The sequence below is a fragment of the Meleagris gallopavo genome, chromosome Z (genome assembly GCF_000146605.3).
Source record: "Meleagris gallopavo isolate NT-WF06-2002-E0010 breed Aviagen turkey brand Nicholas breeding stock chromosome Z, Turkey_5.1, whole genome shotgun sequence".
NCBI classification, from domain to species: domain Eukaryota; kingdom Metazoa; phylum Chordata; class Aves; order Galliformes; family Phasianidae; genus Meleagris; species Meleagris gallopavo.
Window position 1 is genome coordinate 35,655,998 of NC_015041.2, and position 12,120 is coordinate 35,668,117.

The 12,120-nt window shown below is 37.3% G+C and overlaps 1 protein-coding gene across 5 annotated transcripts in view; it reads right to left on the minus strand.

The window, feature by feature from the left end:
* Positions 1-12,120, minus strand: part of TLE1 (TLE family member 1, transcriptional corepressor) — a 78,806-nt gene that overhangs the window by 37,454 nt on the left and 29,232 nt on the right. For all 5 annotated transcript variants that reach the window (XM_031557324.1, XM_031557325.1, XM_019610529.2 and 2 more), the window contains 2 exons: positions 6,337-6,541; positions 5,574-5,593 (listed from right to left, as the gene is read on the minus strand). In XM_031557324.1, coding sequence (XP_031413184.1) covers positions 5,574-5,593; positions 6,337-6,541 — 225 coding nt within the window. The remainder of the gene's footprint in view (positions 1-5,573; positions 5,594-6,336; positions 6,542-12,120) is intronic.

Here is a 12,120-nt window from a genome sequence, read left to right on the forward strand (position 1 = left end):
GCGGATCCGCAGATCCCTCCGTCCTCCTAGTCACGGAACTGGGCCGAACCAGCCCGTAAACTGTTGACAGAAAGTGACACTCTTACAAGCCCTGAGCTTCTCATACTTCTTACAGATACATCTAATGTTAAATGTAAGGCTTACAAGAAGCCACCTCTCCACACTGGCTTGGCTATAGTTTATATTTGTTGTTCAGTATCAGTTATTCAGTATTGAATATTCAGTATCAAGGACACGGCCAGCTAGAAGACATCAACAGCTTCACAATGTGAGGTAGTTTTGTTTACCTTTTGTTTTTTAAAGAAAAGGAAAATTATCTATTTAATTCTTCTACTAGGTTACTAACATTTGACTTCGCAAAAGTAGGGTTTAATTTTATTTTTAGCTGTAATATTTAATTAAAAACTACATAAACTATCAGTTGGGACTGCTCTTCAGTGATAATCAAATTGTCGCCAAAAAAAAAAAGTGTACATATATACATACATACTTGGATTTCCTTAAGAGAAACTAGATGACACTGTTTATTTTGTCTTAATTTCAATGTACTAGGCAAGTAATTGAAAATAATATCCACTTTCATACTAGGAGTCCTATTTATTAAGGACTACTATGAAACATCTGTAGATCATGAATCTTAGTTTAGAACAAATGACCAAAATCAATTTAATGCCAATATTTTAGCTTTCCTCCTTAAAGCTTATTTATATGGATCCCGTTCTACAAAAAAAGTCTCAAAAGTTACATATACCTAGTTCCTCTCCCTATCAGTGCTACTAGCCTGCATAAAGGCTGCTTTACAGGAGACTCAGGATTTCAAAGCAACTTTTCACGTCTGCAAAATTTAAAACAATGAAAGCATCAGCAGCAAAAAAACAAGGAAAAACATAGTTAAGATGTACAATGATAAGGTTGCCTCGGTTTTTATAAGACTATAATGTGCACTATTCAAACACACTTCTTTAGGTGGTATGCAACTCCCCTTAGGAACTACTTTCAAATGAGAAGTATGTATGTCAGAGGTACAGATTAAGTTCACAAGATCTCAATACAGCATTTTATTATGTTAATACCACAGACAACTCCTAGACCACGTGGACATGATAACAAACTCTATGCTGATCATTACAGCATATAAACAGCACCAAGGACATAACACCTATGCTCTTGGTTCAACATTTTCTCTACCGCTGGTCTCTTTGCCTACACGTTCTCCTATCCTCCAGGCACACTCACTTGACTTGCTGTGTATTCAGACACCAGTACAGCCACCACAGGGCTGCTGCACAATGCAGATATACATTGCTTTGAAAGTAATGTCTCTCATTTATTTCCATAGCAACTACAACAGATAAAAAGAGCACATAAATACAATTTGATAGCATATTTACAAAACACTACAAAATGCTGTTTTTCAGTAGAGTCACCGAGATAAGCTATACATTTTTTCCAGCAATGAATTAGAACCTGCGTGCTGTACACATTAAAAATTTGCACCAGCAGAGGTGACCTACAGTCACTGTAGCCACAGCTGAAATGCACCACTCACCTCCTTACTGTGCTTACATCTACTGTTTGGTCTCCATCAACATTCAGCAAATGTTGATGAATGTTGATGGGTGCCATTTTCTATGCATGGAGGAATTCAATGACATACCTTTACTTCATACACATTATCACATCAGACAACATTTTGTCAAACTGCCCCTCTGCTGCAATAAAATGTCATGGAATATTGGTGGGAAGGTTCAACCTTTACTACCATGCAACCAACATCCACCTCTGATGTCATAGGTCAACACAAAAGACTAGGAGGCATTACTTTCAGGGTGGCCCTTGTATATATATACACAAAGATAAAAAAGCAACCCTCTGCTGAGTAGGCAAGACAGGAAGACTAGGTCGAACATGTACAGCTAAAGCATCAGTCACCCAGCAGGACACATACTTGTTACACCGAAAATTACTACAGCGTTCCAGAACTACTTCTGAGATGTTTTTTGTTTTTGTTTTTCTTTTGTTTTCATTTAAAAGAGTTAAAACACAAAACAAGAACAGCTTGCATACAATATCAAACAGTGGGTAGCATTCAATTGTGCATAGCTCCTTCCTCCATGACTGAGAGGTAAAGAATGAGACAGAAACTCAAGGACAGAATATTTTTCTGCTTCAACAATAGAGCATTTGCTAGAACACAATAGTAGCATCTAGGTCTTCCAACAGTTAGGTACAATTATTGGAAATTTTAAAAATACTTCTGAAGTCAGTAAAAAAAAAAAAAAGTTCAACTTTTTTTATGATGATAAAAACTGAACACTAACCTTAATGTAAATCCAAAGTACCTAATGAAGTCAGATTTCACTGTCTACAAATTACTGACACAATAGTTCACTTGACAAGATTTGCATCTCCTGCTTGGAAAGTATGAAAATGGTGGGAAGAGAAGTGAAATGAACATCTGAAATGACTTTGACAAATGTTGCTACTATATTAACCAGAGTAAACTGGACAAAATTCTTCTACATTGATGTATCCAAAAAATTTATTCAACTTCAGCTGCAAAACTTGCTCACTTTTCTTGGTTTCATTAACTGCATCCAGACAGTGTCAGAACTGTAGGAAAGCCTGCATTTCTGTAATAACATAACCCAAGCTTGGAAAGAGATGCATCAGCCAAAATCCTCTAGCCGTCACTAATGTTTTATACTTTTATTCCAATCATTTTAGCGTAATATCTCTGAAGTGAAAGTATAACTTTTTTTAAAAAACATAGCAAAAGTATAGGTCCAGGTGAATTTAGACTAGTTATTAGGAAGAAATTCTTTACCATGAGGGTAAGACACTGGACAGATTATCCAGTGAGTTTGTGAATTCCATTTCCCTGGAAGCACTCAAGGCCAGGCTGGATGGGACTTTGAACAACCTGGTCTAGAGGGAGGTGTCTCTGCCTATAGCATGGGGGTTGGAAATAAGTGATCTTCCAACCAAAACGGTTCTATGATTCTATGCAGAATGGACACAGATCAAGGTCAACAGCAATGCAATTACTACACCTTTACATCTTAATTTATATTCATTTATGAATATCACTATTATGACGCACTGCTAGACATGCAATATGTACAAATTACTGACTGCATATTTGTCCAAGGAGACTTTAGAAAAGCAAAAAAACAAATAATAACATGGCATAATATGATGCAACTCAAAATTTTGTTTTAAACTGTTGTTTTGTTTTGCTTTTTAAGACACCAACAAAGCTATAAATAGCTATCTTTCAAAATTACACATTTAAAGGTATCAGCCTCTACTGATGATACTGCAAGGCTGGACCAGCAATATTCAATGGCAATCATGCTGTATTATTACAATATAATACAATCATTATGGTTGCTTTAGGTAATCAATAGTAAGGTTTTTGCTTCTTCTATGAAGGAAACAAGCTTTCCTCATTACTTTTGAGAGCAGCATGACCACTTAACATGCAATTCCCCCCAAAAATCCAATTCATCTCGAGATGAACTAGATGTTATACAGTAATGAGCAAAATAAGGGCCCACTGCTCAGATGGAATCAGACATAATAATTAAGCAGATATACTAGTGAGCTTTGTGATCATTTTTACATTACCCTTGGGATATATTTTAAATAATAAACAAATCCATTAAAGATGTAAGATAATTAGAGAAGCTCTAAGATCAAATCATTTCCAATTGACCAATTTATCCACAAGTTTGAATGCCACTGATGCTTCATCTTTCATTTTCTGTTACATTAAGATTCTAAGGCAATACTGCATTTAAACAATTTTAGACTCAGGTTTAAGTTGACCTGTAGTCAGCTATTTCAATTAATTACAAAGGAGTCTACATTGGGACCAAAAAGAAGAGAAAGGCACAATAGCACAATAACTTGAACTCAACATACCTGTATTTGTAAATTTTATGAAAAAAAAGCTTCAGGTTGTTTACTGGTCACTTAGTACTAACAGAGAATGAAAACATAGCCAATTACCATATCTGATACAGACAATAACCAAGCATAAGTTACACAAATGCACTAGAAGTAACTGGAGTAAGAGTTTTACATTCTGTAAATAAAAGTCACACATAGACTAAACTAAGCAATTGATATGGCAAACCTCCAGAAAAGAAAATTCAATTTTGAAAGTTCTTTCAAAGGAAGATCTATTCTAAACTAGATGTTATATTTTGAATCTAAATTTCACAACATTGTGGAATATCAAATTTTGGAACACAAAAAAAGTTGGCATATTTTGCTACTGACAAGAAACTGGGAGAGAAGGGGTGTAAGAGCACCCTGTACTATCTTTTTAAAGACCGTACTTAGTGAAATCTTAGAGCATACTACATGTGATCATGTACATGGAGAAGGCTGGGGAGAGCAAGAACAGGAAACAGTATAACCACCAAGCCAAACGTCAAAGCCACTGCATCTCCTAACAGTATATGCACATGCTCACAGACACACACACTGAAACCTCCTTCCTCATTTCCTAAGACATTGAGAATCCCACTCTTGACTAGTATCACTCAAAGAAATACACCCTCATAGATCCAACGGTTCAGGAAAACACAGCTCGAAATTAGTTCCACAGTTAAACTGGCAAAGACTTTTAACTTCTGTAACTGAATAGTTACAGAAGCTGAAAACAACTGCCTCAAAGATATGCAGGAAGCTTTTGGTAAAGCAATTGTCATATCCTTCTATTAAAACACAAGCAAGCAAGAAGAAAACCAACTAACCCACAAACCAAAATCAAACAAACAAAAAAAAAGTGACCAAGTAATAAAATCAGGAGTTTAGTACCATAAACTTATCTCTTAATTTATAACTGTTTCTTGTTTCTTCTAACTGAGAAGAAAAAACAAAGAGAACTCAATTCACCTATGGCATCAACAAGTAGAGCTAGCTTTGTTAGTGTGAAAACTGCATGTGGCCATCTCCAACAGATTAACAGATTAGTATAGCAAAAATCATTCAAGACATAACCATTTAAAAAGCTGTAACAATGGTGATGTTTGGGTGATTTTTTTTTCTTTTTAAAGATTGTCTTAGGCAAACTGTACTACAGCTTGTATCTAAAAGAAAAAAAAAAAGTACTGTCAGGAAAGCACAAATTAAGCAGTAAAGGAGTCTGTACAGATTCAATTAAATAAAACGCTAAGGCCAAACACAGTCATAACACTGTTCTAGATTTCCCACCTGTTCTGCAACTCTATTCCTGAAAATCTTAAGAGTAAACATCTTAACTCTGAATCAATGTTATAAACTAAGTTGCAGTAAAAGGTCTGTTTGATTTGTAAGCATATCTTTTTTTTTAATAAACAAAATAAAGATCAAGTATTCCCAAAATCATTCTGCTCAGAAACCTGATTCCTACATTCGTCTTATCAAAAACACTCAACACAACGTTCTGCATACATAACTGTAGACAAATAAGCCCAGTACCATGAAAATGACAAAAAGGAAGACAAAACAGACAAACAATACAACTTCTGATTATTAGTTAACGTAGAAGTAGAAACTTTAGCAGAAGTGTCAGTACTTACTGTGCTTGGCTCTCTGTCTGCTTCCGTAGTAACCAAGAAATGCACAGACATGCCCGTTCAGACACAGAGGCAAGAACAGAAATAAAAAAGGGGGGAAAACAAATTAGAACACAAGCCACGAACAGTTTTAAAATGGCTTTTATTTATATAAGTCATTGCACATTCCTAATACAGTGATTTCCTGAAAATTACAGTATTTTGTAAACAAGATTTACAGTTTAACCATACACAACGCCTAGTTTTATTTCATGACAGAATAAATTATTTTCTTTTCAAAAATTAGTTAAGTGCAATTCTGCCCAATATTTAATTGCGTACTAGAATTTAAGCCTATCAAACTAAAGTAACATATGCAATTACCTAAATCTTTTGTTTGAACACATTCACTTCAAAATTTAAATTCTCATTCCCCCCTACCATCCCACCCACCCACTTAACAATATCACTTGCTTTGAAAAATTACCCATTTATGCAGTTTAACAGTTTTCCACAATATGGTGCAGGCCACAAGTGTTACACTAAACATTTACCAGAATGTCAAAATGCCCTGCAAACTACAGAGCACATGACACCTAGTGATCCCCATTTAAAATACTGAAAATTTCCAAACTGAATTTTGCTTCTCTGGTATATATGCAGACATTTTTAAGTTTGCCAGAAGTTTGTTGTCATTCTATAAAACTCAATTTCTTTAGGGATGCACATAATTTGCAGCAATGCTCAAATCTGACAGTGTCCTAATCAGGTCTGCCATGCCTCTCACCTCTGTGGTGCTCTGCATCGTGATGCTTCTTGTCATCTTTTATTGCCAAGTGAGATTGACCACCCAAAGCACTAGAAAGGGCAAGGAGGCCAGCACTGCTTCCAAGTGGAGGGATTCCTGAAGGCTGAAGTCCTGATGGATGTGGTGTTAGAGGCACTGGAGGCCCATGGCCGTGGGAGAGATGTTGAGCCTGCAACTGTTGCTGCTGTTCCCAGTGGCATCATCATCCCCAGAAGAATAATGCACAGCATATGATTTGGGAAGGAGAAGGGAGAATACATTTGATTAGTTATTGAGAACAAACAGTGGATTTTTATTATTATTTAATCTAGGTTCTCCTGTTTGTCTCAGCACACTAGACACTGCACTACAACATATGCTGTCTGTGGACACTTCCGATCACATTCCACAAAGCAAAGAAAGCTAGCTTAATATCTGCTATAGAGTCTGAGAAAAACATTAGACTACCAAAAGTCACTTTGTTTTGAACAGCCATTTTTTGTCGTAACATCACCAGTGACAAAGATCAGCAGCAGAATTTGCAGAATTCCAAAGAAGGCTTCGCTATCTTTGCCTTTTAATAGGAAGGCATAGCACTGGTTTAGGGGAAGGAAAAAAAAAAAGAAATCACTGGCAAAATCCAAGCCATGCCATTCTCCCCAGATGTGAAAACAGGAACTTTATACTTCTTGTACCTATATCTATATTTTTTTTCTAGCTAAGCTTTTGAAGAAAATTGTTCACAAACACTATGCTTTGGAATAAATTTTGAGTTTAAAATCCAGGTGTTCCAAATAGCATTAATAAGATAATGGAGCTTCTAAAGCAAACATGGTACTAATTAATTAAAATCTATTCCAAACTCAGATGGCAACATGAGTATAAAAGAATGGATGTAAAACCCAGTAGCCAAACTGACAATATGAACTTTAAGCAATTTTAGGAACAAATTCCCTAAAATAGAATATCTTAGTATTTACTCAATGTGGGAAAGTTATTTTCTAGTTGAAGTTATTATAGTTCTACTAACATTTTCCAAGATCAGCAAACCATTTAACTTTATCCAAATTGCTCAGCGTAGATTCATTCAGAAACTTAGGTTTCAAAACCACCTTTATCTTAGTCATAGCTCTCCTTTAGTTTGCTACAGGAAAAGAGAAATTCTTCCTCTTTCTTGCTTTCTTGGGCCTGGGCACATGAACAGAAGACAACAAATCTTTCTCCCTCAACCATATTCCACCATTCCTCTGCTGAAAGTAAACAGCATGAAAGTAGCCAAAGAATATTACCCCACTCATGGGATGAAACAGACGTCAGATAAGCAAATATCTGAACAGGATGCTCTTAGCTAGGCATGAGACTGATCTACTGAATGCCACCTATCCTTGTAAGAGCAGCTAATATTGTTACAGTACTGCTGTAAGGTACTAAAAACTGACCTGGAATAAAGCTCACAATACTTCACAAATTACTCCAAAATACCCAGTCCAAAATAATCTAAAATATATTCTTCCATAGGTTCCAAGACTATGATAAACCATCGACATAACATCGGCATAATATCTACCTATATAAGAATGTAATTACTATTCAGACAAGTGTACTCTATGCTTTCATTTCTCACATCACCCTCCCAAGACATGCCTTGAGCTGTTTAAGAATGTCTGTAAACATAAACGGCTGATACTGCAGAATTCTGTACTGAACTTGAAACGCTTTCACTTTTCTGTTGTCCTCAGCTGCAAATCAGCCATAATTTACTTGTTTTTGATACATGGTATAAACTCCAGAAAAATACCACAATTCCCTCAGGCTATTCAACAAAGCCATGATTTTATGAATGTTTTGTCTTCTCACAAAGAATTTCACAAATTCCTCTCCAAACGGAGAATAAAAGGCTTAACTAGCCTTCACAGGAACACATACATTCTCATCTCTATTCTTTCCAACCCTTAGATAACTTTTAAAGGCAAGAGACAAGACTCTTATTTAATATTTTTAAGAACCTAAAAAATAACATTTTGAAGGATGTATTTACAGTTATTTTTTTTTGAAACATTTACTACCTCCTACAAAATCAAGTAGCGAAACATGATTGCTTCTTCAGAAGTATCCATGAAGAGCACAGAAAGTCTGACAGAAATGCAATCTAGTTGTTTTTTTTTTTTGTTGTTTTTTGTTTTTTTTTTTTATCCAGGCTCCGAGGAAAAAGATAACTTATCTTCCCAGACTGTATCAGTAATTTCCAGCACAGTTCCTCAAATCAAGGGCAGCTTGATCTTTTGCAAGGTTTCGAAGCAGATCATCTTGAAGGAAATCACACAGCATGTGTAGAACAACAGGAGGATCAGGCCTAACCATCATAGTTTCATGAAAGGCAGTTCCTGCTTGACTAACCTAATCTTCTATGATCGAGTGATCTGCCCGGTGGATGATGCAAAGGCTGCTGACATAGTCTACCAAGAATTTATGCACTCTTTGCTGAGTAAAGAACTGGCCAGGCCCCGCAAGTGGTGATGAATGCAGTCACATCTAGAGGTCAGAAGTGGAGCCTGTCCTGTTCAATATCTTTACTGATTACTTGGATGAGGGTACTGTGTGCGCCCTCAGTAGGTTTGCAGACAACACTAAGGTGGGAGAAATCATTGACCTTCCTGGGGGTAGGAAGGTCCTACTGAGCGATCTGGACAGGCAGGGTCACAGGGCTGAAATCAGTGTGAAGATGTTCAACAAGACCAAGTTCCACGTCCTGCACTTGGGCCACAACAACTCCAGGCAATGCTACAGGTTTGAGGCAGAGTGGCTGGAAGACTTTGTAGAGGAAATGGACCTGGGGGCACTGATCAGTCTTCAGCTGAACATGAGCCAGCAGTGTGCCCAAGTGACCAGGAAGGCCAGTGGCATCCTGGCTTGTATCAGAAATAGTGTTACCAGCAGGAGCAGGTTAGTGATCGTCCCTTTGTATTCAGCACTGGTGAGGCTATACCTTGAGCAATGCGTTCACTTTAGGGCCCCTCGCTACAAGAGAGACACTGAGGCCCTGGAGTGTGTTCAGAAAAGGGCAGTAAAGCTGGTGAGGGGTCTGCTGCAGAGGTCTTATGAGGAACAGCTGAGGGAACTGGGATTATTTAGTTCTGGAGAAGAGGAAGCTCAGGGATGACCATAACCCTCTCTACAACTACCTGAAGGGAGGCTGTGGTAAGCCTAAAGGTCAGCCTCTTCTCCCAGGTAACGAGAGGGAATGGCCTCAAGTTGCACCGGGAGAGATTCAGGTTGGACATTAGGAAATACTTCTTCTCCAACAGTGTGGTCTGACACTGGAATGAGCTGAGAAGGGGGGTGATGGAGTTAATGACCCCAGCGGTGGTCAAGAAACGTTTAGATGGTTTAGTGATAAATATTGGTGGTGGGTGGACAGTTGGATGGGATGATCTTGGAGCTCTTTTCCAACCTTGACGACTCTATGATTCTTTAAGAGAGCTGGTACTTAATACATTCACTTCTTCTATGACCACCTAAACCACGTGGACATTTTCCCTTTAAGCCATGCATCCACAGTACTGTAATACATTCATAGCCTTGGTCTTGTCCTATTATACTAGTTTACCTAGCTGTGGTATGAAATTGGCTAAGAACAGAAAGTGATTTCTCTCCCTCTAAACAGTTTCGTGGAGAGAGAAATCACCTCCTTTCTCCAACAGTGAGCTCAAATTAGCATCTTTCACAGAGTGAGCATGAAAAAAATCAGAACAGGGAAATGAAGTTAAATTATTTCCATTCTTGTCCCTATGGTTTCAAGAAGATTCCCTTTTTTCTTACCTCTCTTGCCCAGTTTAATTAGCAAACAAGTAAATCCACACAATTACAATTAGGAAGCATTGCTTGATGTCTTTAGAAACCAAACTGCTAGGGACACGTTAGCTGCAATTACCCCAGCTCTGCTTTGTAGCCTTCTCACATCCAATGTATTTTGAAAACCCTAGAAATGAGGAACAGATTAATTTATTCTAATAAAATCCTTGAAGCTGAAAATGTGACAAAAATGGCAACAACTGTTTTCTCTGATTGTACTGCATATGTTAGCCAAGAAGCAATGCTCTGTTTAACGTGTAGAACAGAATATGAAAGCTCCAAGGGAGAAAAACGCATCTCTGTGCCACATAACAACTTAGTGCTTTCCAAAATGGTTACTGAGGGCAGCAGTAGAAAGTGATCTGCAAAGATGCTGAAAAGCACAACAACACTGAACAGACTTAAGAGTGGAAATTTGATCATGGTCTTTAATATCAGTGGTGTAGTTTGGGTTTAATGTTTATTAACTGAGAGCCACTGAAGTTTAAGATTGATGTATATGATTTATGTTTTATATCCTGTCTATTTATAATGGGCTTCAAAGTTCTTCCTAACACACAGATAAAAATGACCCTTTCCAGAAACTCTTGCCCTGTTATTTTCTTATTTATAGATCTTGAATTGTTAAGAATATATTGCACTCTTTCTAGAAGGGAAAAAAGGAAAATCTGCTGCACAAAAGAGCAAAACTAAAGACTGGGGAGATGGATAACAGCAGCGCTCATCAGATGTATTTAGTAGCTAGGCATTTGCCACTGTAGATCCTAGAAACAATTATGTTATGCATATAATGACTTTTCTGTCACTTCAAAGACACTAATGCCTGCTCTGTCACCTTTTAAGAGCTTAGTAGCAGTGAGATATAAAGCTGAAGAACTTGGCAGCAATACCATGGTCCACTAGGCATATTCATTAGCACTTAATTAAAAACTAGACACCTGCCATAAGAAATGTGCTCAAAGAAGGATGAGAAACAGGTTTGTCTTACTACCAATTATAATCATTACTTGCAGAGTAATGGCTGTGTCCAGCTTTAGAGGGATATGGGAAGCAGAGAAGAGGGCAGTGATGCATACTTAAGCAACTGCACTGAGATAATTAGCCAGAGCATTGATTTTAAAAGTATCAATATTCACTCAACATTTTGTTGCAAAAACAGAAGTTCTTTATATTTTCAGAGGGAGGAAAGAAATATACATTCAGCTGAATTAGATTTTATTTCCTCTTTTTTTTTCTACTATCCCACAGCCAGACTGTGAAGACCACAAAATTAACATGTGAAAAACACAGTCCTCGCTTCTCCAAGCAAGGACCTCTTAGCAATCCTAAAAGTTCTTTATGTCCAACATTCTAGTTCTAGCTATAATGAGCTCTTTAACCATAATTAATTTTCAATCTCTATTGCAAGCTTCCAGCAGCAGTTAAGAGTAAGTCTTTGTTCATGCATAGAAAAATCTACATCACAGCAACACACCTCTTTTTGGCTCTTTGTCTATTAACACTGACCATGAGGTCCTACAATCTTCCTTCTCCGTGTAAATGCAAACCAACAGTGGAAGAAGGCTATATGTGGTCCCGAAGTATAACAGATGACTCTTCCAGTGCCTTTCTGATGATAATCTGAGAGTAGAGTTCTAGAAATCCTTATCAGCACCAGTTCTGCAAATACTATCAACAGACCCCCCCCTTCCCCCCTTCCCAAAACCTACTGAGTATAAGAGTGATTCAGAGATCCAAAATGCAGGGGGAGCTATTTCAAGTCAACTTCTGTAGACCAGAATTAACATAACTTTGTTAAAATCAAGCAAAGAGACAGATACATAAGAAAAACTTTTAAAAAAAAAATTACTGCATTCATTTGCATTTCCATATTCTCTCCCTTCCCAAAGGGAAGGGACATCTTCAGGTTTTTCATTTGCCTGCTCACATAGA